Source organism: Strongylocentrotus purpuratus, unplaced genomic scaffold (genome assembly GCF_000002235.5).
Source record: "Strongylocentrotus purpuratus isolate Spur 01 unplaced genomic scaffold, Spur_5.0 spur5_scaffold_14, whole genome shotgun sequence".
Classification (NCBI taxonomy): domain Eukaryota; kingdom Metazoa; phylum Echinodermata; class Echinoidea; order Camarodonta; family Strongylocentrotidae; genus Strongylocentrotus; species Strongylocentrotus purpuratus.
Window position 1 is genome coordinate 1406163 of NW_022145599.1, and position 27998 is coordinate 1434160.

The 27998-nt window shown below is 35.5% G+C and overlaps 1 protein-coding gene across 1 annotated transcript; it reads right to left on the reverse strand.

The window, feature by feature from the left end:
- Positions 1 to 57: 57 nt before the first annotated feature.
- On the reverse strand, positions 58 to 27993 carry LOC575935 (sorting nexin-14). Its single transcript, XM_030983935.1, has 31 exons — positions 27882 to 27993; positions 26516 to 26834; positions 26039 to 26117; positions 25588 to 25631; positions 24858 to 24948; positions 23889 to 23973; positions 23377 to 23533; positions 22576 to 22651; positions 22116 to 22160; positions 21503 to 21586; positions 20132 to 20246; positions 19135 to 19290; positions 18554 to 18611; positions 17974 to 18040; positions 17166 to 17221; positions 12553 to 12638; positions 12132 to 12184; positions 11180 to 11388; positions 10328 to 10377; positions 9769 to 9869; positions 8693 to 8795; positions 7812 to 7852; positions 6627 to 6697; positions 5722 to 5767; positions 4971 to 5100; positions 4275 to 4368; positions 3750 to 3820; positions 3080 to 3175; positions 2649 to 2740; positions 2006 to 2065; positions 58 to 1523 (listed from the first exon to the last, which is right to left on the reverse strand). The coding sequence occupies exons 2-31, from the start codon at positions 26776 to 26778 to the stop codon at positions 1467 to 1469; spliced, it is 2736 nt and encodes a 911-aa protein (XP_030839795.1). The 5' UTR covers positions 26779 to 26834; positions 27882 to 27993; the 3' UTR covers positions 58 to 1466.
- Positions 27994 to 27998: the final 5 nt, after the last annotated feature.

Consider the following 27998-nt stretch of genomic DNA (forward strand, 5'->3'; position numbering starts at 1 on the left):
AGAACCTTGCAGTAGACACCAGTACTTACATGCTACATGATCAACTTACTCTGATCCATACACACCTTTTCTTTCACAATGCAATCGCAGAACTCAACTTTATCTTTAAACTCATGATGACAATGCACAGAATACTGTAACTCTATGAATACCGGTAAGCCTCTTTTCATCATTTGTATGCATGATTGAGTGAGACATGATCGATAGAGTTTTTAGTGCAACAAGTTTCTACTCTGACGATTGGGGGCTGAATTCTACAGTACTGCTGAATTAAAACATAAACATAACATAATCATGATCGGATACAGTTTAACCCTGTTTTGTAAAGATGTGTATGAAGCAAAACACATTCATCACTACTGCAACTAGTCATTAGTAATTTCAATTTTGTCACATACAGTTATTTTTTAGACTTACAACTCTCATCATTTTCGCAAAATAGAAGAAAGAGAGCAGTCCTACTTGACATACAAATATTGTTTTTAAAAAACTGTAAGATTACACCAATTCATGATTGTGGAATAATTGTAAAATGGAATGATTTAGTTTCAATATCACAACAAAATTGATGATCCAAGTTCTAAGTGTACAGCACAACCCATTGCCTGCCCATAGGCATGTAATGTAATTTCATCATTCTCAATTTTTATTTAGATTTACTGTTTTATGAATTATTTAAATTCTAGTATCACACCCTTATAAAAATGTAATCAGTGCTTGGTCAATGTTAAAAAAAATCACATGCATATTTGACATTTAACTCCAAACAAGCAGACATTTTGAAATCCTGACCAGAACATTATAAAGCACAGCAGTTACTTGGCTTGCAAGGACCATGGAAAGGAATATATTACAGTAATTGGCTTCATATCTCTTCTGAAAAAAAATCTAGAGTATTGCAAAATGATAAAGATCTTGCCAAAAGTAATACAAATGCATCCAATATAAAAGATAAAGTTATTGACTAAAAAAAAAAAAAAGAGCTGCCAACTTTCATCAGAATATTTCAGTAAAAATGTAGCATTAACTGAAATCGGTAGGCAGAAGGAATTGGTTATTGTTGACATAACCACAGAAATTTAACATTAAAAAAAAGTCCAATATTTGCATGAAAAGTTCAGTATAATTTAGTTGCATTAAATGCTGAAAATTTTACTACTCTTCTGATCATGGTTATGCTAATAATGATCATAATTCATAACTGTGATTCTAATGAATGGAACAGTGATAACCATGGTTATCAAAAGGAAATTGAGTACTGTTGGATAGACATAATCCAACAATACTGATTCCTTGTAACAGAAACTACTTAAACTGGCCTCTTTGCTTTCAGCCTTTCAACCTATGTACCCATCTTCTCAGCATTCATGACTTTCTAGTGCTTAGATACTATCTTCTTGCAGAATAATATTCCAGGATATTAAAAGAAAGGGAGATGTGAGTTCAATTTGTTACGCCATTTTAGTTCAATCTTTCTCATAGTGATCTTCCTGATATTGTGAAGCTTCCTCATCTGCATCATCCTATAAAATGATAAAATAAAAAATCTGAATTCAAACATACTACACATTACTGCAATCTGCAGACCTGAGGGTGTGCTTTCTCTAACAGGCAGAACACTTCAATAAAAACTAATAATTTACTCTGGGTTACCAAATGTTGCTATCTTGAAAATATCAATGAAAACAATTTCTGCATGATTTTCTCTTTGAAATACATTGTAATAGAAACTTTCTTTTTAGAATCAAGGTTTCCTAGTCTAAATCTAATATTTGTACTTATATTTTATAACTAAAATAAAATAAATAAAGAAACTTGTCTCTATTTTTAAAAGACATGGGTTCATGAAAATTAATGTTTGAAGAATAGGAACAATTCTTTATCCGTATGAGCCATGAAATGATTGATTGTCTCAAAAAGTAGTTCAAGTTGAGATATGTGTCTGTAAACTTTATTGTGGAACATTGTGGAGCTTTGTGATGGAAGATTGAATGAACGTACTCACCTCATCAGATAATTCAGGAAAGATTTCCTTGATGACAATATCCAAGAGAATGTAAGAGAGCTGCAAGAAAACGATTATAAAATTAATTGCCCATTAGAGATTTAAGAAATTTGATTGCCCTGTCGTACAATATGTGCGCACAGTCTGGCTGTGTTATTCTGCCCCCCCCCCCCAACAAAGCATATTGTTTTCCCTTGACTGAGGTGGCTTGATGGTAACTTAGTATAATCAAATTCTTTGAAATGTTTTCAACACACAGGATGAATCATTTGACTTGTTCTTAAATATACAAATTCAAATTTAAATTTATTTATTTCACATCCCTTATAAAATACAATGTATGCAAAAATGAAGAACATTGAACAAAAAATAGACAAATGATACAAGTGAGAAAAGATGCATGCACTGTGATGGAATGGATGACCGGTCAAGGCTTCTCCCCGTATCAATATTCATCACTGTCACAAATAAAGCATTATAATTTATAATTTCTTATCCAGTAACATGTATATGACACATTACTTTTCACATCTTAAAAACTTTAGCCAGCATCCCAGTTTCAGGCAAAGTACTGCAAAAATGACAGGAGCTTTTGTACTACACGATTGAAAGAGAAGAAGTATTGCGCACCACAAGCACTCACCTGTTTGTTGAGCTTGGGATATTGCAGAGCATCAAAGACTATCTTACATCCATCATAAAACTTCTCTTCTCCAAGAACCTTGGGTACTATACCTAGAGAAGAAAACAGTAATCATTGAATTCATGTTGGTCTAATATGCAAATATATTTGTGCACACATGCAAAGCTATCGAACAGTGGAATATGGAAATATAGAAGGGGACATCTTTGCTACATCAACACAGGAATTATCAGCATTGTAAAAGAACCTCTATCCTTTTGGAGAGATGTTCAAGACCATTGAGAGTTAGTATCTTTTACTTGTGAAATGTTTATACCATACTGTTTCTTACGGTGTAAGTATTTGTATGATACTTGTACATGTATTAAAATCACAAGTCATGCGCTTATATGTAGTACACCACTGGTCAGTTAGAATACAGTACATCTTACTTGGGAAGAATTTGAGCATTTGTTGGAAGGCAAACTCTTTCCTCTCAAGCTTCTGTGCATCCGTCCTGGGTGGGTCTTCATCAAAGAATAGAACATCTGAAATAGAAAAGAAAATGTAAAATCAGTGTATTACCATTGCATCCAGAGATTATTCCTCGTCCAGTCCCAAAAGCAAAATACAGGAATGTATGTCCCTTTGTGGTTAACTGGGTTGTTCTAAAAGCTTGCACGAGGCTGTAACCATACTACAGTATCATATAGTTCAATTGATAGGTATTATTGCAAAAGCACAAGTGCTTGCTTTGTTTTTCATTAGAACACTTCAAAGATGTGTCAGCTAGATCACCAGGATAGACAGTACTCTTTAAAATAAAAACACATAGCGACTATAATGGCTGACAACAAGAAGATAAAACAGTCATGCTGTTTAAAAATAACACTCTCGCAAATACCTTATACCTTATGTAAATCTACAATTAAAAAACAAAAATCTTGACAAGTTGTTGTCATTTTGGTAAAAGTTACAAAAATGGAACACTTCATATATATGTGGAAGTTTGAAGTCAAAGAGCCCATGTGCCCGATGTGAAATCAATGAGCCTACCGGTAATGTATAATACAAAGAGACTAATCTATGTAAAACATAGGAGATGATACTCAGCTAGCATACCTCTGAGTAGATACATGATATGCTCCACCATCTGCTCACTCTTCAACATCTCCGTCTTAGTATTGATGAAACTATACAAGGCAAAGGTTAAAGGTCAAATGGTCATTTATCATCATAGTGGAATATAGAATCTTTTCATTAATAATCTCATCTTCTTCAAGTTAATAATTACAAATAATTTACAAATAATGCTTTCTTTTTAATCTTTGCATGTAGTATATATTTTGCTAAATTCTTGAAACAAGCTGATAGTCATATGAGTGATATTTAGGCAAGAAATGGAAAAATAAAAGGAAAACAAGAGAAAATGATATAATATTTATAAAAGAAAGACATATAAAAAGGAAAAAGAGAGGAGGATACGGAGGAATAGAGTCGAAGGAGGATGGCAATTTTAGAAGAGCGTAGATGAAAGGAAAGGAAAAGAGGCAGCAGAGAGGGTGCATGCAAGAAAGATTGAGAGAGAGAGAGAGAGGGGGGGGGGGGGGGGGGGGGGGGGGAGAGTAAAACAAAGAGTTCACATACTAATCCAAATATGTTTCCAGTGAGTTTCCAAATATCTTTGCAAAGGTTACAATCATCTGATGCATCCATACAGGTACATCGAAGACAGAGCGAGCTGTAATGAAACAAAATTTTAAAACAAATGAAAAATACACCAATAGAATAATTTGTCAACATTATATAATCTAGATTCTACAGCTGTATTTTCCTAGCTTGTATATCACGGACCTGTTAACATTCCGACATTTTTGAGCTGTAATTTGAGCCATTTCATATTTGAGAGTTTGTTCATTTGCACCTCATATTTCTTCTTAGTTTTTCAAAATGATGAAAAGCTCACTTACATATACTACCCAGAAGGAAACAGAAAACAACTCTACCAAAAAATATTTCAATTCCGTTTTATTCAGAAACATATTAACAAGATATAGCTTTGTGATAGACCTTAAAGTCCCACTGCACAAGTTTGTCAGGAGGGATTATACCTCCCTGCATGGTCACTGACAGGTGGTTATCTCATCAAATAAGCTCTCAATTATCATAAGAAAAAGGGGATAATGGGGGACCAATGGTCACTGATTAGGCATTGTTTGCTATATAGAGGGCGCAAATAGCTATAAGTAGTGCAGGGGGGCTTAAGCCCAAATAAAAAGAAATGTAACAAGGAAAATAAGTGCCTGCAAACCACGCTACGACAAGTAGCCCAGAGCTACTCACCCAAGTACAAGACATACTGAATGATTCCATTGAGCTGCATGTAGCTGGCTTCTGGGTTGGTCCAAGGTTCCTTTAGGTTTGGTCTATCCAACTCCTGACCAGCATTGTTTTCAAACAGGAGACTTGATAGCTAGAGAGAGAGAGAGAGGGGAGGGGGAGAGAGAAAGGAAGAGAGAGAGAGAGAGAGACAGACATACAGAGAGAGAGAGAGAGGGGAGAGAGAGAGAGAGAGGGGGGGGGGGGGGAGAGAGAGAAAGAGGGAGAGAGAGAGAAAGAGGGAGAGAGAGACAGACATATATAGAGAGGGAGATAGAGAATGAGAGAGATAGGGGGAGAGAGGGAGAGAGAGAGAGGGAGAGAGAAAGAATAATATACATGCAATTTCCAGAATATACATTCAAATTTGAATCTACTTACATGTAATTGTGTGAAATAATAACAAGAAGTATTTGCTGACTTTATTTTGCTACATTTTGTAAAACCCAACAATATGGGTCTCACAGGTCTTCCAGCAACCCATTTGTAGCATTCACTTGCCCATTAAACCAACAGCCCATGATAAGACATCAAATTCCCATCTTTCCTTTCGTATTTCTCTGTTTTGTCTATATAGTGGGCCGTAGTCCTTTAGCCTATCCTTATCTTTCTTCATTCCTGTATATCCTAATGTATTTCTATGTTTCGTCTGTCTCTTTATCTGTCTGTCTCTTGGGATGACCCTGTCACTCTTAGCTGGTATCAGAACCCTTACCATTTCTTTCTCTGTCAGATCTGGATCCGTCTCATCCTCATCAGCACTACAAGGAAACAAAAACAAAGAACATAATCTACATCATGACAAGTATAGGACATATATAAACTTTAATTACGGCATTATATCTAGAATAGATTCCAATATGAAAATACAGAATTCAACAAATCTTATCTCAGATTCCATTACTAAATATTTCTGATGCAAGTAGCATTCATAAATTGATGTAAAATTTATCTATGAATTTTATGTATTGAGTTTTTTTATAATCACTATACGTATGGGAACTTCAAATTGGCTGAAGCGGTAATGTCAATGTGATGTAGTGCCAGACTACTTTCCCATCTGTTCCGAAATATAAAATAACTAAAATTTCAAAATTTCAAAAATTTGAGGCTCAGGAGGGTCTATTCTTTTTAGAGGACCTGTAATAATATGCTATTTATAATATATGTTGAGTAGTGCCCCAAGAAAGAAGGACCTGTTCGAGAATAACAGAAATTAATGAAATTTTTGTACACAGCAAATGGGAGAGTTATCCCCGTCCTACGTCAAAATCCTCTGACCAATATACCAATTTGAGATTCGCATAGACTAATAGTGATCTCAATCTCATATTTCAAAAATTCATAACTTCCTTGTAAATATTGGTCAGATTCATTTAAAACTTTTGCCATGCTGTTTATGTTATTTTTCTACTTTGATACAAACCAAATTATAACAAGAGTTAGATTGCTCTTTAAGGATTTAAGGTTGAAAGTTTCCTTATAACGTCTAGCTACTATTAATGTTTTGACCAATCTGTCTTTTAGCAAAACTGGTACAGTCACTTGAAAGATGCATCAATTGTCAGGATTTGGCTCATCAAACTTGATTTGAGATAACTTGGACTGTCAAGTGTTTACCTTGCTTTAGGTCTAGCAGCTTCCACAGAAGCAAGGAAGGTCACCAGGAAACGCTCTAGATGCTGTCCTCTCTAGCAAACAAGAAACCAAATGTAACTACAATGTATTAACAACTATTCAGAATGCAAGGTATCCTTTCTAACAGTATATACTATTAATTAAGAGTAAATTAAAATTACATTTCTTTTTTTCTAATGAATAAATGACTGGATAGAGCAAATTATACATAAATCATCCTGATTGGCAGAGTATGTGCCGGTATGTGTACAGTGAGCAAACCTAAAATCATGAATTATTATTGGAAAAATGCATTCCTTTCTAGGGGGAAACAAAGTGCCTTTAAAAAGAGCTTTGCTTCTTGATAGTACAGTAAACATAACCTGTCAAAATCTTTTTTGCTATTGCCTCTTTGACAATCAAGCACTCACTACTGATTGAATCAGTAGAAAGCCTTTGGCTTTGCTAGCAGTCTCCCATTCATATGACATTTGATTGTTGTTGGTGATGGTGGTTATTTTACCTGACTGCTAAGAAAGCATAAATGCTTGTAAGTAAGCAACCAGACGGCTGACGGCTTTAGGTCCTCTCCGAGGGACCTGGTAATGAGGATTAATGCCTTTAATACCAAAGGGGTCACCGGATTACGAGACCACTACTCTACTGACTGAGCTATCGCGCCTCCTCTATTATAAATGTTTTCTTTTACTTGTACATTATGTTACGTATTTTATATGTTTTTATGATGTTTTTATGATGAATGAAATAAAGATCAATTCAATTCAATCTTATTCCAATAGGAAGGCATTATGCTATCAACCAAACATCACAGAATAGCTCTTCATTGACCAGAGTTTACTTGCATCATCGTCTTACTTCTAACTACATACAAATTCAATTTCCTGAATTAGAAAACAATTCAAGGGTTCAGTGACACAAAGACGTAACTCCATATTTTACCAAAATGACTATTTGATATCAAAATGTTCAGGAAATGTGGGCTTTCCAGGAAACACAAAGACTTAAATCTACCCAAAACCCCATAGAAGTCAATGGCTAGTGAAACATAGACATAACTCCCTAAGGCCCAAGTGCTCAGTGACACATAAACCACCTTTTCTCAAAATGGCCAAAATGGCCAAAATGGAGTTACGTCTTTGTGTCACTGACCCGTCTAAGTAATCCTACCTCTTTGATGACCTTGGTGGAGACTGAACGTACAAACTTCCCTGCAAGTTATATCAATAGCAAAATAAAACATTAGCATCTTCAATTTTGCAGCACATTAATACGTGAAAGATTAAGTTTGAAATGATATCACTCACATATCCAACAAAAATTGTAAAAGAATCTCACCAATGTGAAAAACAAACAAACTCATATGATAATCTTGTCACTTACACTTTGGATTATTGTTATGCTATAGCCCTTAAAACGAGTACATTTCAAAGTTTCAAAGTTTCATTCTTTTTGTTTATTTTGGAGATTTAAAAAAGACAAAATGGGTTTCATTTCACACTTTGTGAATTATTTTTCTGTTTCAAGTTTCCTTCTTCTGATACAAGTATTAAGGAGGACCACTACCAACCTTTACTTCTGAGGAAATATTTTAGTTTACTAGACTGACAGTACAAGAAACAATATGCATGATCACACACACTTCTAGGACCCACACTCAACAGAAAGTATCATCCAATAAGGCCAATAGCAAATATTGCTGTGTTTAAAGGAGATTTCAAGAGGATGACGAAGGAAACACATGCTGCCTCCAGGGCTCTGTAGAAAATACTCATGATACAATAATAACTTAACAGTTAACAACTAAATTATTCACACCCTTTGTAAATCTGATGTTTTGGGTGTTTTTCGTAACCCAAGAATGAAAGGTGGACTGATTAAATAAAGGCCTTTGTAGATTACTTTTCAGATGTGTAAAGCTTTAACATGTCACAATCTCAAGAAACATATATTAGGACAAATCAATTTTTCACATACACCCTGTACTTTAAAAATTACAAAACTTGGTAAGGGTTCGAATAATTTAGTTGTTAACTGTATATGAACCATACCTAGATTGACATCTCCAAAAATCTTGTTGACAAACTCTTCGTTGGTTGTAAGGAATGTATAGAGAAGCTGACTTCCTCTCAAGATTGGCTTGGTAAGTAGAACCTGTAGCAATTTAATTATTTGGTATTATGTATTAAATCAAGACACAGAGATACCTGATGGACACTTATCATATATAGGACAAAGTACAAAAAAAAATTACATACACAATAAATAATGTATCCATAAAAGTTTGTTCTTTTTCATCTGTTTCTCCTGCATCTCACATGTTGTATGCAGCGCCAAGACTTTATTAAACCTTCATTATGTCTCTAGGTATAAGGGTGTTTTTCTTCCTCTATGATTTGTAATTCCATTGGACAAGAGCCTATACTATCACACACTGTATTCCATAGGATAAGGCAGAGCATTCACTTTTCAGGAAGAATTGTACCATTTCTTTATTTCTGTGAAAGAAAGAAAACATTACTGTGGATTCCCAATTCACAGCACCATCTAGCGACGACAACAGTCTTTAGTCGAGTTCACATGATGCATTATTGGAAAAGGTCAACAAAAAATATCAGCTGTGGCATCTTGGTTTGATCTACTCAGGATTTTTGCTTGATAACTACAAATACTGCCAGGCATTGCTCATCATTTGATAGAAGGGGCCGTATAATACTTTGACAAGGGTTTTCTTTAAAGAATTTTTGGTTGGGAAAGTTTGAATAGCTTATCCAGGGTAAACAAAATTGCGCTGATCCCCAAAATATTGACCCTTCTTACTATGTTTAGGCCACTTTGGTCATTTTGATCGGTGGCTAGCGTTTTTTCGAGCTGCACTGGTTGAAAGATGTCGACCCACAATCTGAAAAATTGGCCTGTCGTGGCTTGCCCTTGGGGGGGGGGGGGCTGTTAATTGTGAATTCTCCTATTGATATTGATGTCATGGGATAGAAATTATGACCCTAATATCAATTTTTTGTACACACTATAGTAAGAATAATTTCTATCACTTCTAGGGCATGGTTATATGGACCTTTCGTTTGCCTGTGTTTCCATGAAACATAAGCGTCCCCAGAATATTTCTTACCCGGAGATATTTCTCTAACCCAGGTCTTTTCTTCTCCATGAAGTCCTGTGACTTGCTTCCAAACGGTCGTCTAACAGGCAGCTGAGCATCTTCAAACACACCTGAGCAAATCAATAAAAACACTCATGTTACCTTGTTAACTTGAACAAGATGGAGGCTAGAAAACCAATACTGATTTACAACTCTACCATAAGGCGTTAAAAAAAAAGATGTTGTATTGCCCTTTGTGACCGATCCAAAAAATGTTTAATGAATAAAAAAAAATATGTAGTAAAGCATTCAAAACTGAAAAATATCAGCCCAAAGAGGGAGAAAAAATTAAAAAGTAAAAACAAATTTAAAAAGATTTCAGACCCACCGACCCATGTTTTGACACCTAAAAGGTCAATACAACATCTTTTTTTTGAAGGCTTAATTAAGAACTTTTGTTATTTAAAATTAAAACAATGCCTATTATGCATTCACAGGCATATAGTAAACAGCCATACATCAATAATACATGTAATATGAAATAAGCACAAGATACATCAGCAGCAGATTCAATCCTGCTTTCACATACCATGGAATTCTCTCAGCTTCTGTTCCAAGGCATAGAACTCATGGTACATCCTGTCAAGCAGAAACAAACAGAGTTTCAGGAATATCAATCTTGAAAACAAATTTATGTTTCACAGAAATGTTGCAGAGTTTTTACTGTTTTCAAAGCCAAAGTGATGGATAAAAGTAAGATTGTAATTGCAGAAAAAGTAGCTCAGGATATTTTGTTTTAAATGTAGCAATCAAAAACATGTTCAAAGAGTGTTGCTGATAGTCTATGTAAATAGAAGGAAGTGCCGCATTTATATCAGTATGACTTAGCACTAAAAACATACACATGTAATCAGGCCTCTCGCCAAGAAATTAAAAACGCGTGGCGCGACCCGAGGGAAAATTTGACCCCCCCCCCCCCCAAAAAAAAAAAAGTAAAAATTTGATTTTTTTTTTTTTTTTTTTTTTTTTTTTTTTTTTTTTTTTAATTTAAATTTATTTTTTACAAATACCGGTATTACAAGTAATTTGATGAATTTTTAATACCATACCTGCCAACCCTTACGAATAATTCAGAATATTCTGTTTTGGGGGATTTCTAGGACCAGAAATTCCGGAATTTTCTGATTTTTCAAAAAAAAAAAATTTTTTTTTTTTTTTTTAAATTTTTTTTTTTAAAGAACGCGTGGCGCTAGGTCGGGCCCATCAGGAACGCGTGGCGCGCGCGCCACGCGTTATCTGTGTACGCGAGGGCCATGCATGTAAATATCATATACATAGATTAAGAGTGGCAAATTTTGGCAGTGACCCTTATAATATTGAACAGAATACATGTATATCCACAAAAGTTATTGTAAGAGAAGATAAGATGATGGTGGCATACCTTTCAACCCGCCAGGAGTTCCTCTCTCCATCCCCTTCCCTGACATCAACCCTCTGAATGTCGATGATGAAAACAAATCCTTCTTTCCCTCCTTCCATCTTCATCCCAACACCTGGTATACTGACTCTCCATGCACTCAGATCATGTTGGGGTGATGATACACCAGTCTGGTGGGTGTCTTCATCATCAGATATTTGATCTACATCAGACTGGTAAACAAACACAATATTATGATTGGTATACTGACTCTCCATGCACTCAGATCATGCTGGGGTGATGATACACCAGTCTGGTGGGTGTCTTCATCATCAGATAGTTGATCTACATCAGACTGGTAAACAAACACAATATTATGATTGGTAGACTCTCCATGCACTCAGAAAATGCTGGGGTGATGATACACCAGTCTGATGGGTGTCTTCATCATCAGATATTTGATCTACATCAGACTGGTAAACAAACACAATATTAGATGCTGCTTGAAAGTGTCGGCTTGCATGGTGATGTAGATATACAGTAGGCTTGCGGGTGCACGACAACGACGACGGATAGTCAACCTGTTCAAAATGTCGAGCCACTCCTGCCACTCATCCTCTACAAGCGCTATAGTTCTCCTTAGAACTATAGCTAAGAAAGATAACCAACAGTCTTTTTCAAGACTACACAAACAGTCCTTTTCAGGACTGCACACCCTCAAGAAAGATTACCGAGAGTCCTTTTCAGGACTCCTCAATCCTCTCTCTCTCTCTCAAACATGGTGCACCCGCAAGCCTACTGTATACACAATATTATGATTGGTACACTGAATCTCCATGCTTAATTTTAAAAATCGCTGCAATTCTGAAAACATTTTTGCTCAATATATTTGATCAAACTTATTATTAGTCCAAAGTATGAGTAGATTACTGATTCAGAACTTTTGTTCTAGTTGAACCATATACAATGTACTTACCGATGGTTGACTTGATTCTTCATAGAGGTCTAAGTTAAACAGGCTCTCACCATCTATTGAAGAACAAAGAACAAAGCAAAAAGGAAGGCGTAGTTAGTACCCAGCCTTTGAATTTTGAAAAGTATATTCTATGTATTTCTATATTTTATTTCTTCAACTCTCCTGTACAGTACTCTAATATTTTATGATTTCATCTGTTTGGTACCAGAAGGGTGTTTACTCATACCTTAGGCCTATCACAGAGTTAACACCTTCTAGCTCTTATCTGAATAGGCTACTTGAAGCTTTTATCTGTATCAATATTCAGGAAATACAGATTACAAATGATATTCAATATTGAGAAGAAAAAGAAAGAAGAAAAAAAAAAAATCAAAAATGAGAGTAAAGTTCTGAAGGAATTAGAAAAAAGAAATGTTCTTACCTGTTTGTCCTTTGAAGACACCTTTGATCCTACTTCCCAATTTGCTCATGGCAGCAAATGTTTCACTGGGTTTCTTGCTTGCCACTCTGTGAGATTAAGCATGAACAAATATATTATTCAAAAACCTACACATACTTCAATAACAGTATATAAATTCAATTTAATAGTCTTGTCAGAATTAATACATGTGATCATTGACGAGAAAAGGCATAGAGTTCAGTGTCCATGCTCATAAATCTCTATTTATTTGTCCATCCAATCATTTTAGCCTATTCTAGAGTACAACATCTTTTCTCCTGCACTTCTGCAATTTTCTGTTGGATATATATAATAGATGGTAGAGAAATAAACAGCAATATTCCTCTTGATAGACAAGCATATGTACAAGTACAACTTTTATGGTACACAATACATTCAAGCTGGAAATTATTGTATGATAAAACTATAACTTTGCAGGAGTATTTCATGCTAGGGATTATACATATTGTTATTAACTCTTATTTGAAGTTAAGAATTCATAAGACTAAATCAAAAGGGCCTCTTCATGTTCAGGCTTGAAACTTCATACATTTACACATGCACATTGTATATACTATAGGAAATATTAATCTTTCTACGATAATGCAACCAGATAACTATTGATGCGGCACTATCACAGATTCACAGATGATAAACACCACATCCATTCAGACTGACCGTACTCTCACAAAACATATCGTACATCATTTCATGTGACATAACTTAAAATACATATTGACGGATGACAACATATTTATCCATCAATCTAAAAACTAAATGTGCACAGTACATTTTCCAATGCGTCAGCCTAACACTTCTATTTACTACTCAATTACAATCGTGGATAGGGGCGGGGGCCTTCTGACCAGGTCCCTGCATAAGCATAGCAAACAATGTTTAGCCTTGCCTTTAAAGATAAAGACCAGTTATGGCCTTTAAAGATAAAGACCAGTTATGGCCTTTAAAGATAAAGACCAGTTATGGTCATGCGATTGCATTGTGAAAGAAACGTTGTGGAATCGATCAGGAAAGGTTGATCATCTAGCATATAAGTATTGGTGTGTACTGCAAGGTTCTGGAATCATCAAGAGGATAAGCAATTTGGCCCAGTCTTTGTAAAGTTACAAGCACTGTACACAGAAAGATGTATACGGGACTACGCACAGTCCAATAGATAAACTTATTTACCAAATATATAAATTAGTAAGCGGTTTCCCGGCAAATTTTTTATCATCATGTATTAGTCAAAACATATTCTTTCACATGATTGGTATATAAGAGCTTCCATTTCATTTTTTGAAATTGGGGCGTTTCCAATGCTGGTCTTTACCTTTAAACTTTTGAGGAACACCATCAAAATGAAGTCAGGCTCCATGTTGCACACTATCAAAACTACCTTAATTTGTAATCTCTTCTTCCTCATGCCATTCCTCATGCATTTCCTCATGTTCCCCTATGAAAAGTGCTGGGATCAATACAATGACAGTCTTTTGATTTTGTCTGTGAACCCTTAGGCACGAATTCACACAGGAGGTTTACATTTAACCCATGGTTTAAACCTTCATTTAAACCCATGGTTTAAAAATTAGCGCAAAATAAGCGTATCCTTGCCTTGCGCGCGTCTAATATTGGACCTCTTGACTGTGTTGCACTTATTTTGCCCTAATTCTAAACCATGGGCTATATTAATGAAAGTTTAAACCATGGGTTAAATTTAAACCTCCTTTGTGAATTTGGGCCTTAGTTTTAGTCTTTCAACTGATACACCACGAATCAAAGGTTTTGTATATGATATGAAACTTTCAAACCCATGTACATGTAACTATAGTATTTCTAAGATAATGATTTCTGATATGAAAGCATTATTAAAATTTGCAGTAAAACTTCATTGGGTAGCTAATGCAGTAGAGTAACAATTATTCTGTTGTTTTACCATTATAACTTTGGCAATATATGAAAATCAAAATAATATGTAAAGTTTTACAAAGACATACTACTAAGCCTACAATATACTATGTATATTCACTGTTTTTTAAAGATATTTATTCTTAAACTATCATAGGAATAATAAAATAAATGAAGTGAAACCAAAAACCAAACTATTTCCAAATCCCAAATTGTGAAAAACATAAACAGACACCAAAAAACAAACAAACAAAAAACAGGGATAATGCTGTACCAGTATATATAGTGGTTAAAAATAGGCCAACTTGGGATTATTTTAAAAAGCCATTCCTCTTCAAACTTGTGCTTTTTAAATCTATAATATTAATCTGTTCAGGCTATTTTTTTAAAACAACATGTAGTCTACATATTCTATTCTATTTACTTTCAATTCATTTGGTAGCAAAAAAAAAGGATGCACAGACCATATGAATCTACATTCTTTTATTATAATATAATGAGAAATATTATACTGCATCACTATGAGGCTGCGCTGTATACAATAAATTCTTAACTATACACTGAAAACTTGCTCTTGTACTGTACCAACCTCATCAATCGCAATACATACAAAACTACTGGTACTTTCAAACACATTCAATACAAGACTTTGGGTTAAAAGGAACGCAGTCTTTCAAGCTGGATCACGACTAAATCAAATATAATATGAATACTAGAACATGTAACTGTTTAATTCATGTTCTAAAAACTTAGGCTTACAGAATACAAAAGTCATAGAATATGCTCATGTAATATTCCAATATGGATGACATGGGAACTACATGTATGTACCTTACATTGGGATCGCATTCTCATGTAAAATCTAGCCACAAGGTCACATGGAGCCACAGGGGATAGAACATTGCAACCCTGTCCAGCTGATTTAATGTCAAATGAACTATCATGAGGCTATCCATGAGGGCTAAGTGAATATGTAAAATTGAGTCAAAATCAAGTAAAATATCACTCAATGCATTTCCAGGGGAAAAAGGCCTTACCCCCAATTTCTTTATTAGGAACTGAAGTAGAGGATATCTAACCACCTACGGCAGCTTTGTGGTGGCTCTAATAACCTCTATAAAGCGATCATCTGAATGTCCCTACAGCCCTATGTGCCCCTCATGGCTATGCTTTACATGAAGATGTGGCCCAGGGATTATATACAACACTAATTCTGCAACATGCAATATTAGTAGAAGAGCATGAATACTGACCGTTGCAGGACTGTGAGGGGCGGAGGGATGGGGGTTATTGGGGAGGGAAGGGGTTCGGGAGTAGAGCAACTTTAGGGAGGAAATACATGGATATAATATTGTGGTTACAAGTATATTTTCAGCACAGTAAGGATGGGATAAATAAGTAAAAATATAATAAGGGAAGATAGAGAGGGATGAGTAATCGTCCGATCAAGTGAGTTAGGCAGCATAAGAGTAACAAACAAAGGAGGAAATACAATATGGCAAAGTTTGGTGAATCAGAGATTCAAGAACATGACATGTAGAGAGAAACAAAGAGACACAGATGCAATGAGGATATTTTAAAAAGTCATGATTCGATATGGTGTGGAAAGGGGGGAAATAAAACAGACAAGAGAAAAGAAGAAAGTAATTGAACAATTGCAATGATGGAGTGAGAGGTATAGTAATGCGAAGGAAGGAGATCCAGTGAAGCAATAATAAAAGGAAAACAACGCAAAAAGTGAATATTTGTTAAAGAGACTTTAGGTCTAGTATTGCATATTGCCTGTAATTAGATATTAGGAGAAAGCAATCTTTGATTAGATCCCATAAATACTGTGCACAAATGTGAGTAGAATTAGTAAACTTTATTAAATGAATATTAAGATACAAAAGTAGATAATTACAACTGTTAAGTGCATCATGCATATTAGCATTAATTATTTTCTTGTTATGATGTTAATCATTATATAGGAAATGATTGATAATGAACAATTAATACAGATTTTAATAAGGTCACATTAGTAGTAACAAACAGGACATGTGCTCATTTTAAAGCATACGTTGATAACATATCTTGTTGATTTGGTGGGGTGGGGCTGAAACATTAAGAAAAAGGTAGATCACCCAGACAGCTTTGAATGGTTACTTTCATTGTATGCAGTTTGTATACAGCTTTGCACTCATCAGCTCAGGTTTATGATAATAAACTGTGAATTCAGGTTCTAATTGTGATTCAGGTTCTGTCTTTTCCATCAGTGATTGTTCTTGGAGTCATATCAAGATTGGTAGACTGGATCGAGGCAGTGTGGAAGAGTGGTTTACTTTCTTGACCGTTGTCGAAGAGGACAAGGCATTTTATCTAAAGCTGCCTATCTTGACCCAGGTGTACTGAATGGCTGCTTGGTGAGAATCGATTACTAGAGTGCTTGGGCTTCCATATATAAAAGTGCACTTTTTAGATAAATATGTTAGTATCAGTGTCAGCAGTATATATGGCTGCATGGATAAAGCCTGTGTATTGATAATGAGCACTTTAAAGACATTAAAACTGTTAGTACATAATTCAAATGATTATCTAGATCATTATTTAGAAATATCATTTTTACAAAAAGTATTGAAGGCATTAGTACTATAATTCTTGATTTAACACCAGACATTGAGTGATAGTTTGAAATGTCATAGAGTGTTTACCTGCTTCCTGCTCTGGCCAATGCAAGTCTTCTCTTTCCACATAACAAGGTGTAGTACTAAGAAAGAAACACATTATGAAAGACAGTTCAGTTTGCAGGACATTACATACATGTACTCGTAGGATGTAGGATAATGGATTGTGTTTATATGATTTTTTGGTGTACATTTAGATGGTCCAAGAATGTCTTTCTAATGAACTTATAAACATCTATTAAAGCCCGTCTGTACTAGTTTGGCCAGAAGGGATTAGACCACCCAGTAAGATCACAGACAGGTGGTTATCTCATCAACTCAGCTCTTAATTAACATAAGAAAAAGAGGATCATGGGGGACCAATGGTCACGGCTTAGGCACTGTTTTCTATATAGAGGGAGCAAGTAGCTACAAGTAGGACAGTGGGGCTTTAAAGAGTCTGATCTCATATCTGAATGTGTATGACATTCACTCAAATATTACCTTTGAGTAATTCTTTGTAAAATACATGTACTATTTCAGTAAAGCTTTATTGTACTACCGGTACATGTATTATCATTATTATTACATTACAATATACCCATTGCGAGTCTGGATTGTGTAGTTTTTGTTTTCTTTACTTTCTTGATCATCGCGAGACTGAGTCCTGAAAATGGCAATTCTCAAGTAATGTCGTAACTTTGCTTCAAATGATTTTCATGACAGCAAAGCCATATAAAATCATTATTCCAAAATCTTAAGGGGATACAATACAGCGCTAGGTGATTCATTCATTTCTGTTGCACATGTATCAGACTTAAATAGAGGATAGTATCGACATGGAATTCTTTCTTACCTCTTCCGAATGATGGAATAGAGGGCAGTATGTACTCTCCAGCAAACTGAACACATATTCATAAGCTCTGTCAAATAAACAAACAGTCATCACATTTTTATAAAACAATGGGTTCATGCAGATGGTAGCATAACCAATTCTACGTATATAATGATGTATGTTCATTGGGTTTTAATCTACATTGTCACTCCCTTCTATTTTTAGAGAAGAAAACATCAGCTTCAACTTAAGATCATGTCATGTCTATTGTTCAGAACCAACTCATTGGAGTTATTATCTCATCAAATCAGCTCTCAATTAATATAAGAAAAAGGGCATCGTGGGGGATCAACAGGTACCGCTTAGGCATTGTTGGCTGTATAGAGGGCGAAAGTAGCTACAAGTAGTGCAGAGGGGCTTTAAATATATCTAGCAATCTATTCACTGTCACAGATTAATTTGGAATAGAATTGAAAACCTATCAAATGTTTGATACAATGTAATTACTATTCACTTTATGTTGCTGTTGAAAATAAACAATGCAAAAGTCAGAACTAATAGCATGTGATCATGTAATAGAAGAATGGAGAGGTATACTTACTCAAAGAGGGTAAGAGTCTTTCTCATGCGAATCACTCCTTCAGGAGGCCCTGTAACAACTGAAAAGACAACAAAACATCAGCGGCTGATAATAATAATAATAATACTCAGTTTTTATATAGCACTTATTACAATCACTAAGCGTTTCCAAACTTGGAGATTATTACCCCAGCCTAAAGCTGTGCTGCCATTTCGACGCTCTAGCATTTCAAAGAATTAATTCCTGCCAGGTTCACATAGTGTTGGAAGAAGAATAGCTAGCACCAATCTAATAGCTTGGATTTCCTAGTTATCAAGCAATACAAATATCAGCTATCAGAAAGTTAAATTGTCTCAAACATTTTTCAAGATGTTCCTGATATTGTTTGCAATACTGATATTCCTGCCAATCATTAATAAAGACACAATTTTAAAAACATGGCAATGATCTTAGAACAAAGTAATGTAAGTCTTGGTTTCAATACCGAAATCAATATAATTAACATCAACAAAACAAAAAATTAACCATAATTAAATTATTGAAAAATAAGAATACTTATATTCCCCAAGAATGCTTCAAGGGTTTGCCTTTAAATCTCTTACTATCTTGGAATGCTTTGACGACAACTTCTTCAAAGTTGATTCTATCCATGGCATCTGGAGCAAAGTAGAGGTTGTAGAGCTCCTTCGCTTCTAGATGGAGGTCTCGTTTCTGTTGGTCTGTCATGTCAGGAACAAGGCTCCGGCGGTTGAAATCCTCTGTGTCATAAATAGGCAAGGATAATGCAATCCTGGTATGAGTTTTTTTTAAACGATTGACTTCCAATATGAAGATACAGAAATGGAATATGACATGACTCTAATCAATATATTTCTGTTCACTGCACTAAGTTTCTAAAATTAAACAATTTAATTTCTTTATCATCTCAATTATATGTGTACTCTGATTTATATTCCAAATCTGAGGTTTCTAACCCCAATAGGGGAAGTGTGTTTCTTTTCATAGAAGTGATGAATGGATCAAAAGTGCAACAAAGTCCATTAGAATCTAGGGACAATTGCACATTGGGAGCAACATTACCAACAGGAAGTGTCAGTTGGGGTTGGGGCCCAAAAAGGATATGAACCACTGCTCTGTATGACCACATAGAACAGATGAATCCATGGCAGAAGAACCTTAAATACACAACATGGATTTTGTTTATGGCCAGATAAAACAATGCACTGATGGAGGCTACTTTGTTCATAACACTTTTAAAAGCAGGGTTAACAATTATTCTAAGGAAGCATGAGATGCATTGGATCATAACATCAGGGGGTGTTTCACCGGTATGGAAAGCCGTTTAATAGCATCTATGAAAATATTTTGTAAAAGTTATGTTAAAAAAAAAAAATGTTGATTCATATCATTCATATTTTCTATTATCATGGAAGATTTCATGTTCTTGATGTGGAATTTATGAAAAGTCTAAAATTCTTCCAATTTTTGCTTTGGGAAACATTTAATTTTAAGGCTACAAATGGCTCCCCATAATTTTTAAGTCCAACTTAGAGATAAGCTCAACTTAGGATCTTTGTGAAACAGGTCCCTGGTCATTACCAACGGTCAAGCAGAACTGAAGAAGGTTGAGAGCGCCCTCTCGACGCATGAATTGAAGAAATGGGAAGAGAAGAGTGCTGTTACTCAGGATCTCAGACGTCTCATAGTGAAGGGCCTAGACAAAGAACGAAAGAAAGAAAGAAATTAAACAGAAAATGAAAAGGTAATACATGACTTGCTATTTTGGCCAAGCTTGCACCGTTGAAAGCCACACTGCACTACTTATAGCTACTTGCGCTCTCTATATAGCAAACAATGCCTAATCGATGACCATTGGTCCCCCAGGATCCTCTTTTTCCTTATGTTAAGTAAGAGCTGATTTGATGACTTAACCACCTGTAAGTGACCTTGCAGGGGGGTCTAATCCCTCCTGTAGTCTAGTACAGATGGGCTTTAACATGTATTTAATGATGTAAAGATTAAAACGTGATACATCAAGTACTCAAAATCAATATGAATCAAATAGCTAGAGGTATATTGGAAGTAAAAGGTACACGTACATGTACCAGACTAAAAGTGAAACAAAGAACTGACTTGGAAGGAAACATTAACATATGGAGTGGAATGACACAGCAAGAGTGTCCTAGGATGGCAGAAAAAAGAGATGTGTGGACAGATGCTGCAATCAACCTCAGGGGGGCATTTCACAAAACTTGTCATCAGTGACAAATGAAAGTTTTTGTTATAAGCTACTGAAATCCTTGCTTCTGATTGGTTATCAGCAGATTTGTCACTGATTTTTGTCATTTGTCATTGAAAAAAGGCTTTGGGAAACGGGACCCTCAGCTCGGATAGCTAGATAGCTAGAGGTGCTTCTCATGATGACAAACTCAAGAATATAACACTATACATGTACCTAACCAAATAGAGTACTGAGGCTGTGACATCATACAAATCTATTTTTTGGGAATTTCTCAATCTTTTCTTTATTTTCCGAAAGAGCATCAAAAATAGTGTCCAAATGTTAAAAGCCAATTGAATATGTTCAGAATTAGCCGAGATATGATCATCTGAATAAAACAAAATCCTATAGGAACTTATATTGCTTTTGCTCTTGTTATGAACCAGAGCAATATAACACTGAGTTCCCATAGGAAATATATTTATTCAGATGGTCATATCTCAGCCAATACTTGACCTATTCAATTGGTTTTTTCGACATTTGGACATTATTTTTATGCTCTTTCAGAAAATGAAGAACAAATTGAGAAATTAAAAAAAAATAGATTTTTGATGACGTCATTCACTATTCTATACCTAACATATACAGTGTATATGTAAACATAACTAGATAACTAAGCCTGGAACAAGTATATCAGATCATAATATACAGTGTATATGAACCATGTTGATAGCAAAGTGTTGACTTACATTATCAGCATGACAAGGTCTAGCCTCACAAAATGCTTTCAAGATGTTCACTGGTTCTGTTGGTGGGTCAGTAGATTTGGCCATCTGAAAGAAAGATGGTACTTGTAGTATTAAATATTTTAGTATGTGAGATATAAGTTCATGCATGTTGGTAAAAATCAGGTGGAAATAGACCTCATCATGGCCTGATTGTGACTTGCAATGCATGTAAGAGGCTGAGGCATGTGTTGTAATTAACAGAGCTGAGTTTTCAGAGATGGTTCTGTCAAATTATCTCAAAATTAAAGTCTGAGAGACTCTCACCCTACAAAAGATGCAAGGTTGATTCAAAGCAGGGTTACCAAACACAGGAAGAATTGAAGGGTGATCACTAAGAAGATTCACATCTCCCAATTATGTCCTTTATACAATAAAGTAGAGACCACAGGTACATATCCACTCATTTCATCTCATCTACACGATTGGTGACTTTGATTAATGATTGTTTCCAATGAAACATAATCAAGATTGAATTTCATTACAGATTTAAATCTCTAACCCTACTATCAGTATATTGTGTGTTCATATTTGAATGTATACATTGCATAATGAAAATGAAAAATCTAGTACTTACAGGTTCCTCATCGAAGAAGACTTCTAAAATCTTGTTGACAACATCCTGTAAAACGTGAATGCAAGAAATTAGAGTGATTGGCGAACATACACAACATACATGTGAAGATTGTTATTTTACATTTATGGCAATGGGGCTGTTCTTCTTTTTAAGTTCTTCTACCAACCTTTTTACTATGTAGCCACATTACTTTTGATGCACAAGACACTTTGTACATGACTGTTGAATTGCACAATTTTGAACAAAAAGGAGCACATTCACAAAGTAGGCAAATATATGTAAACTGGGAAACATGATATCACTTTAAAATAACAATTAGGATATATATTTAAACCAAAATGTGTGAAGGGTGTCAGGTCGCCAAGGGTTTCTTTTTCTACATTGCTGCAAACCAAGAACTGAAATGAAACTTTCCTTATAGTGTTTAGAGATGATGTGTAGGTATAAAACAAGCACTCACTGGGTTTGCAAGTACATCCATAGCAGGCATGATGAGAGACCTGGATAGTAACTCCCTCAGGAATGATATCGTACATCTACGTACAAACAAATATATGAAGATATTATTAGTATTGCCACGTTAATATTTGATCCTTTATAAATCATCTCATCTAGACTATTTCAGTGGTATGTATGAACTTGAATGATCAATCAACAGTTTACATAATACTACATGTATGTAGTGACAATATAGTATTTTTCATAATCCTCTACATTAATGCAACAGATCATATTTTGGGTTGAAAGAAGTCTCGTTTTCATTACAGCTCCAAAATGCACAAAAGTGATAATTCTTCTTTCTCGTAAAATCTTACATGAAGCAATGAAATTAAGTATATGGGTATTTCCATTTATTAGGGAGCCAAACTGTGACATGGGATCCAAATTTTCAAAATGTTTAAATCTTATTCAAAATGTCATATTTAATTGTCAAAATCCACTTTCAGGAAAAAGTGGTCATTTCATCCCTATATCTCATGACTTATATATCTCATGACTTATCTCATGACTTGATGTCGATATATGGGTCATATATCAACCAAATGACCCATATCTTGACAGTTTTCCCAATCTCATTTTCCTATACATGTACTTGTACCTTCTTCTTGTTTCCCCCCTGTCTTGTATAACTTGCAGACTTGCACTATCTCTTGTTAAAATGATAACAAACTAAGAGATAGAATAGCTGATACATTACAATTAAAGGATCATTCATTATCATGGATCACAAAATATAAAACAATACAAAGTCACTGCTTACTTGCTATCCTGTGGTTCATTAGAGACGATGAATGGAAAGAGAAGCTCACACAGGTTCCTGATATACTCCAGCTCAGCATGTCTATTCCTGACTGCTACATGAAGATGATTACCATACTGCTTTATGGTCAGGTCCTGAATGTCTTCACCCCATCTTGCTGTAAAACATTCAACAGAGTAAAGCATGATGATTTCAAACACTGGCTTTTAGACATTGGTACTGGATGTTCTCTGTAGATTTTTAAGGTCTAGTGAATTATCACGATTGAAGAATTTTGATCATGAATACTGTTTGGTAAGGTTACCACATTGTTTTTCCAAAAACCTTCAATCACGAATATTGTATTGGTTCACACTATTAGAAGCAAATATCGTATTGAAGGATGTAGTACGCTTAACAGAGCGAGGACAAGTGGACAACTATAAAACATTATGCCTCTAGCACAGTGGTTGTGGAAATTGAAAAATTACAGGGGTGTGGCTAACACTCTGATCTGATCAATCTGGACTTACCTTTTCTCTTTGCTCTAAGGTAAACATCAAGATGGCTCAGACCAGCTTTGATCAGTTTGTGAATGATGACGGTTGGTAGGTCAATCTAAAGAATGAAATATTTAATTGTAATTAAACCAATTTAGAAAAAACATAAGCTTAACATTAACAGCACATAGGAAGAAAATAAAAAAACATAGACATAAAATATCATAATATTGAAAGAATATTAAAAGGGTTGTCCTTTATATCTTTGAGGTATACATGTACACAGCGCGCGCCAGCTGATCGCGATGAGGGAGGTGCGGTTGTTATGGTAACCTACCCTGGTGAGGATTTTGCGGATGGCTGGTTAAGATGGGGTCCATGAGCCTGTCATAAGCTCAACCAGTGTTTAACGATCAGGCCCCAACTGTTTCTCATCCACATGTCGCTTGTGTAAATATCGAAAAAGTTCTATTAAGACGGGGCTTTAGTCCAAGTACATTCTTCAATGCTCATATTCTTAGTCAGGATTTACCACTCACAGTAGTATGGACAGGGTTACTAAAATACAGTCAAACCTGTCTCATAGTGGCCACCTCTCTATAATGGCCACCTGTCTAAAGTGGTCGCCCATATTGGCTTCCTATATAAGAAAATGTGTGGTGAAGAACTTGTCTCAACTATCTCTCTGTCTACAGTGGCCACATATTGTGTTTCCCTTGGGTGGCCTTAAAGGCCCACTGCACTAGTTCGGCCAGGAAGGATTAGACCTCCCTGCATGGTCACTGACAGGTCAAATAAGCTCTTAATTAACATAAGAAAAAGGGGATCATGGGGACCAATGGTCACCGATTAGGCATTGTTCGCTATGTACAGGGCACAAGGAGTTATAAGTAGTGCAGTGGGGCTTTAAAAGACAGGTTGGGCTTTAAAAGACAGGTTTGACTGTCTCTAGAAATTTAGAGATGCAGAATCTATGCACGGTTGAAAACAGACCCTACATACCTGTTTGAGTCTCCTGAGTATGACTGAAATGGTGTACCTGAGAGAGGTTCTAAGCTCTTTCACAAACTCCTCGTCCTTGCTCATAGATTCACTGCAAAATGACAACAATCACCCATATTAATATGTGTTCAATACACAGGGAAGCACAGTGTCATAGGGTTAATTCTACCTGTAAACCTTTTGTAAAGCTACTCTCATCACTCCCCATAGGAAATAAATAGGCCTGGTGGGCGAGATGTTAAACTCTCTCTGGGGATATTGCTTATTATATAAACATCTACATGTACATGTACAGAGTCATGTGTTATCTCATAGATGGAAGTCATTCAAATAAAATTTTACTGATGAACCAACATTTGCTACATGTAATGCAGTATTCATTCTGGAGAGTGTTTCACAAAGACTAAGATCAACCTTAAGTTGGACTTAACTATGGCAGACCGTTCATGCCACTATTTTCTCTCATCATTTACTGGCATTGGTTTCTCAAAGGACGTACCAATCGGTGTCATAAATCTACAGAATTTACATTTGTTGACAGTTTATTATTGTAGGAAAAAATATGATCTAAAAATCATAATTGAGAGATCAATGGTGAGAGCAACTAGTGGCATGAACAGCCTGCCATAGTTAGGTCCGGCTTAAAGTCGATCTTAGTCTTTGTAAAACACTCCCCTGGTCTTGGAAATAAGTGTTTTGAGGATCAGCTGAGTAATGAAATCTAACTCACCTGTACCAAGAATACACATACTCTTTCAACACCAGCTCAAAGAACTACAAGACAGGAACAAATTGAAAAGGATAGAGAATGAAGAGCATTGTAAGATTGAATAGGAAAAAGGATTTCAGTGCAAATTCTAAGCCATCATAAAGGTAAAACATTCATCTTTTAAAGAACTGCTCTCTTTTGCATTTAGTTCATTTCAAATCAATTTCAGCACATTCTACTGAATAATTAGTTTCAAGAATGGATTACAGAATTTTGCTGTCTATGCTGCCACATATATCGCTTGCAATATTCATACGCTAAAACAGAAATGTTTCCTTTGATGGTGTGTTAGGTTCTTTGTTAAACTTTGAACACGATTACTTTCAACATAATTATTCTTTCAATGGGCCCTGCATATTACCAGAGGGAAAGAAACCTGATTAAATTAGATTAGATGAAAGGTTAGTCTTACCTCTGACAAGGCATCATCTACTCTCTTTGGAATCTTCAGATCAATCCATGGCTGGTAGTTTGTATGGTAAAGCTCCCCTCTATGTAAGTTTCAAAAATAAAGGATAAACTGAATTTAGGCCTGGCAATAGTATACTAGTTGTACCTAAATGTTTAAAAAATACAGAACATCCCCCCTTCTCATATAACATCAGTTTTAATTATATTTATTCACCTTCAAGTGCTTATGGAAAGAAATTATATCTCCAGTTTAACATCAGCAGACTGTCCAACAGTCCTTCATAAATGTGAGGAAACATGTCAGATATCATGTTCAGAACTGAAAATGGAATGAAAATCTCAGATTAAAAAATATTTAAAAAACAGAACTTCAAAGATTGATTTTTTGGAAATATGTGGATAACAAGTAAGTTTCCTTCTAAAATGACTTGTATTTCCTGACAGTATATGATGGATTATTTTTTAAATGTTGATTTACCTGTGTCTGTTACAGTTATCATTGCCACACACCGGGCATCTTCCATGATAAGCTTCCTTTAGGGTGGACTTCCTGACTCCAGCTAGCTTATCCCTCTCAAACATTCCAAAGAGATTGGGTAAACTGGACACTCTCTTGAAGAGGACATGGAACATGGACACCCCAGCCAGGCCTGACCATACTATCAGTAATACAGGCAGGTACCTAGGGTAGAAAGGTTGGAAAAAAATTGGGTAAACTCGATACTCTCTTGAAGAGGACATGGAACATGGACACCCCAGCCAGGCCTGACCATACTATCAGTAATACAGGCAGGTACCTACATGTAGGGTAGAAAGAGTTCATTTTGGGTAAACTTGACATTCTCCCCTTCTCAGTGAATGAACATGGATATCCCAGCCATGATCAGCTAAAGTACACTTGTTAAATCAGTGAAAGATATTCTTTAGTAGTTTAGAGCAAAGCGTACCGGGCAATTTAGCTCAGGAAAGCACACTGGGGTTCTTCTAAACAATGAATCATAATACTTCCACAAGAAAAGCCTATACTTTTGAACATAGCCTTACATGTATATTCATGCAACTGAAAATATTCATGTCTGATGCATTATTGTTTTTACAAACAGAAAATGGTTAAATCTGTTTAACTTTGGGCGTTTTACTTTCATGAGATGATTAAAATAAATAGAGGCCCAACTTTTAGTGTGTATTTCTAGAATCACTTTTAATTTTAAAAAAAGTATCTCAGGGAGTCAAGGGAGCTTGATTCGACAAGGTGGTCGCAGCTGGAAGCTGATCTAGTTCCCTGCCCCTTGAGTTAAATGAATTAAACTATAGTTTAATTCATATAGTAAGCAACATCATCATGACATCAGTCATGGGCATGCATGGATACGTCCTACGTCCCACAACATTCACAACATTCACAACATTCTTAACACTCTGCTACACATTCACTCAGCTCAGACACATAACTAAATAAAATATAAATGTTATTTATTTTTAAAAAAACACCAAGAACCAACCAAAAAACAAACCAAACTGAAGCAAAAAATAGACTAACTGTAAACAAACATTATTCAAGAGCATCAAGTTCAACAACATGATAAACACTGATTACTAAATTACTTTTTAACAGCTACCTCAACTCAACAAAGCTCCACCTTGCTTAAGTAGCCTTAAGGCCAGGGTGATAATGTAAATTATGATATTGATAAGTGATATCAAAATCATATTTAAAATTATCACCTAGTCCTAGCCCGCGCATCCAGGCCAGGCAGCAAGCAGGCAAAGGGGGCGGGGGCCGGAAGGGGTGGCAGCCGGCGGAGCTCCGTTGCGTTTCTAGCTGCTATTGACAAGAACTTTACCTGAAGAATATAATGCTGATTGTCAAAAGTACACCAAAAATTGTTGAAAAGATTGTATTCTGTCGAACAAGAAGAACCAAGTCTTTCAACACGGTGTGAAAATCAGCCATCATGACA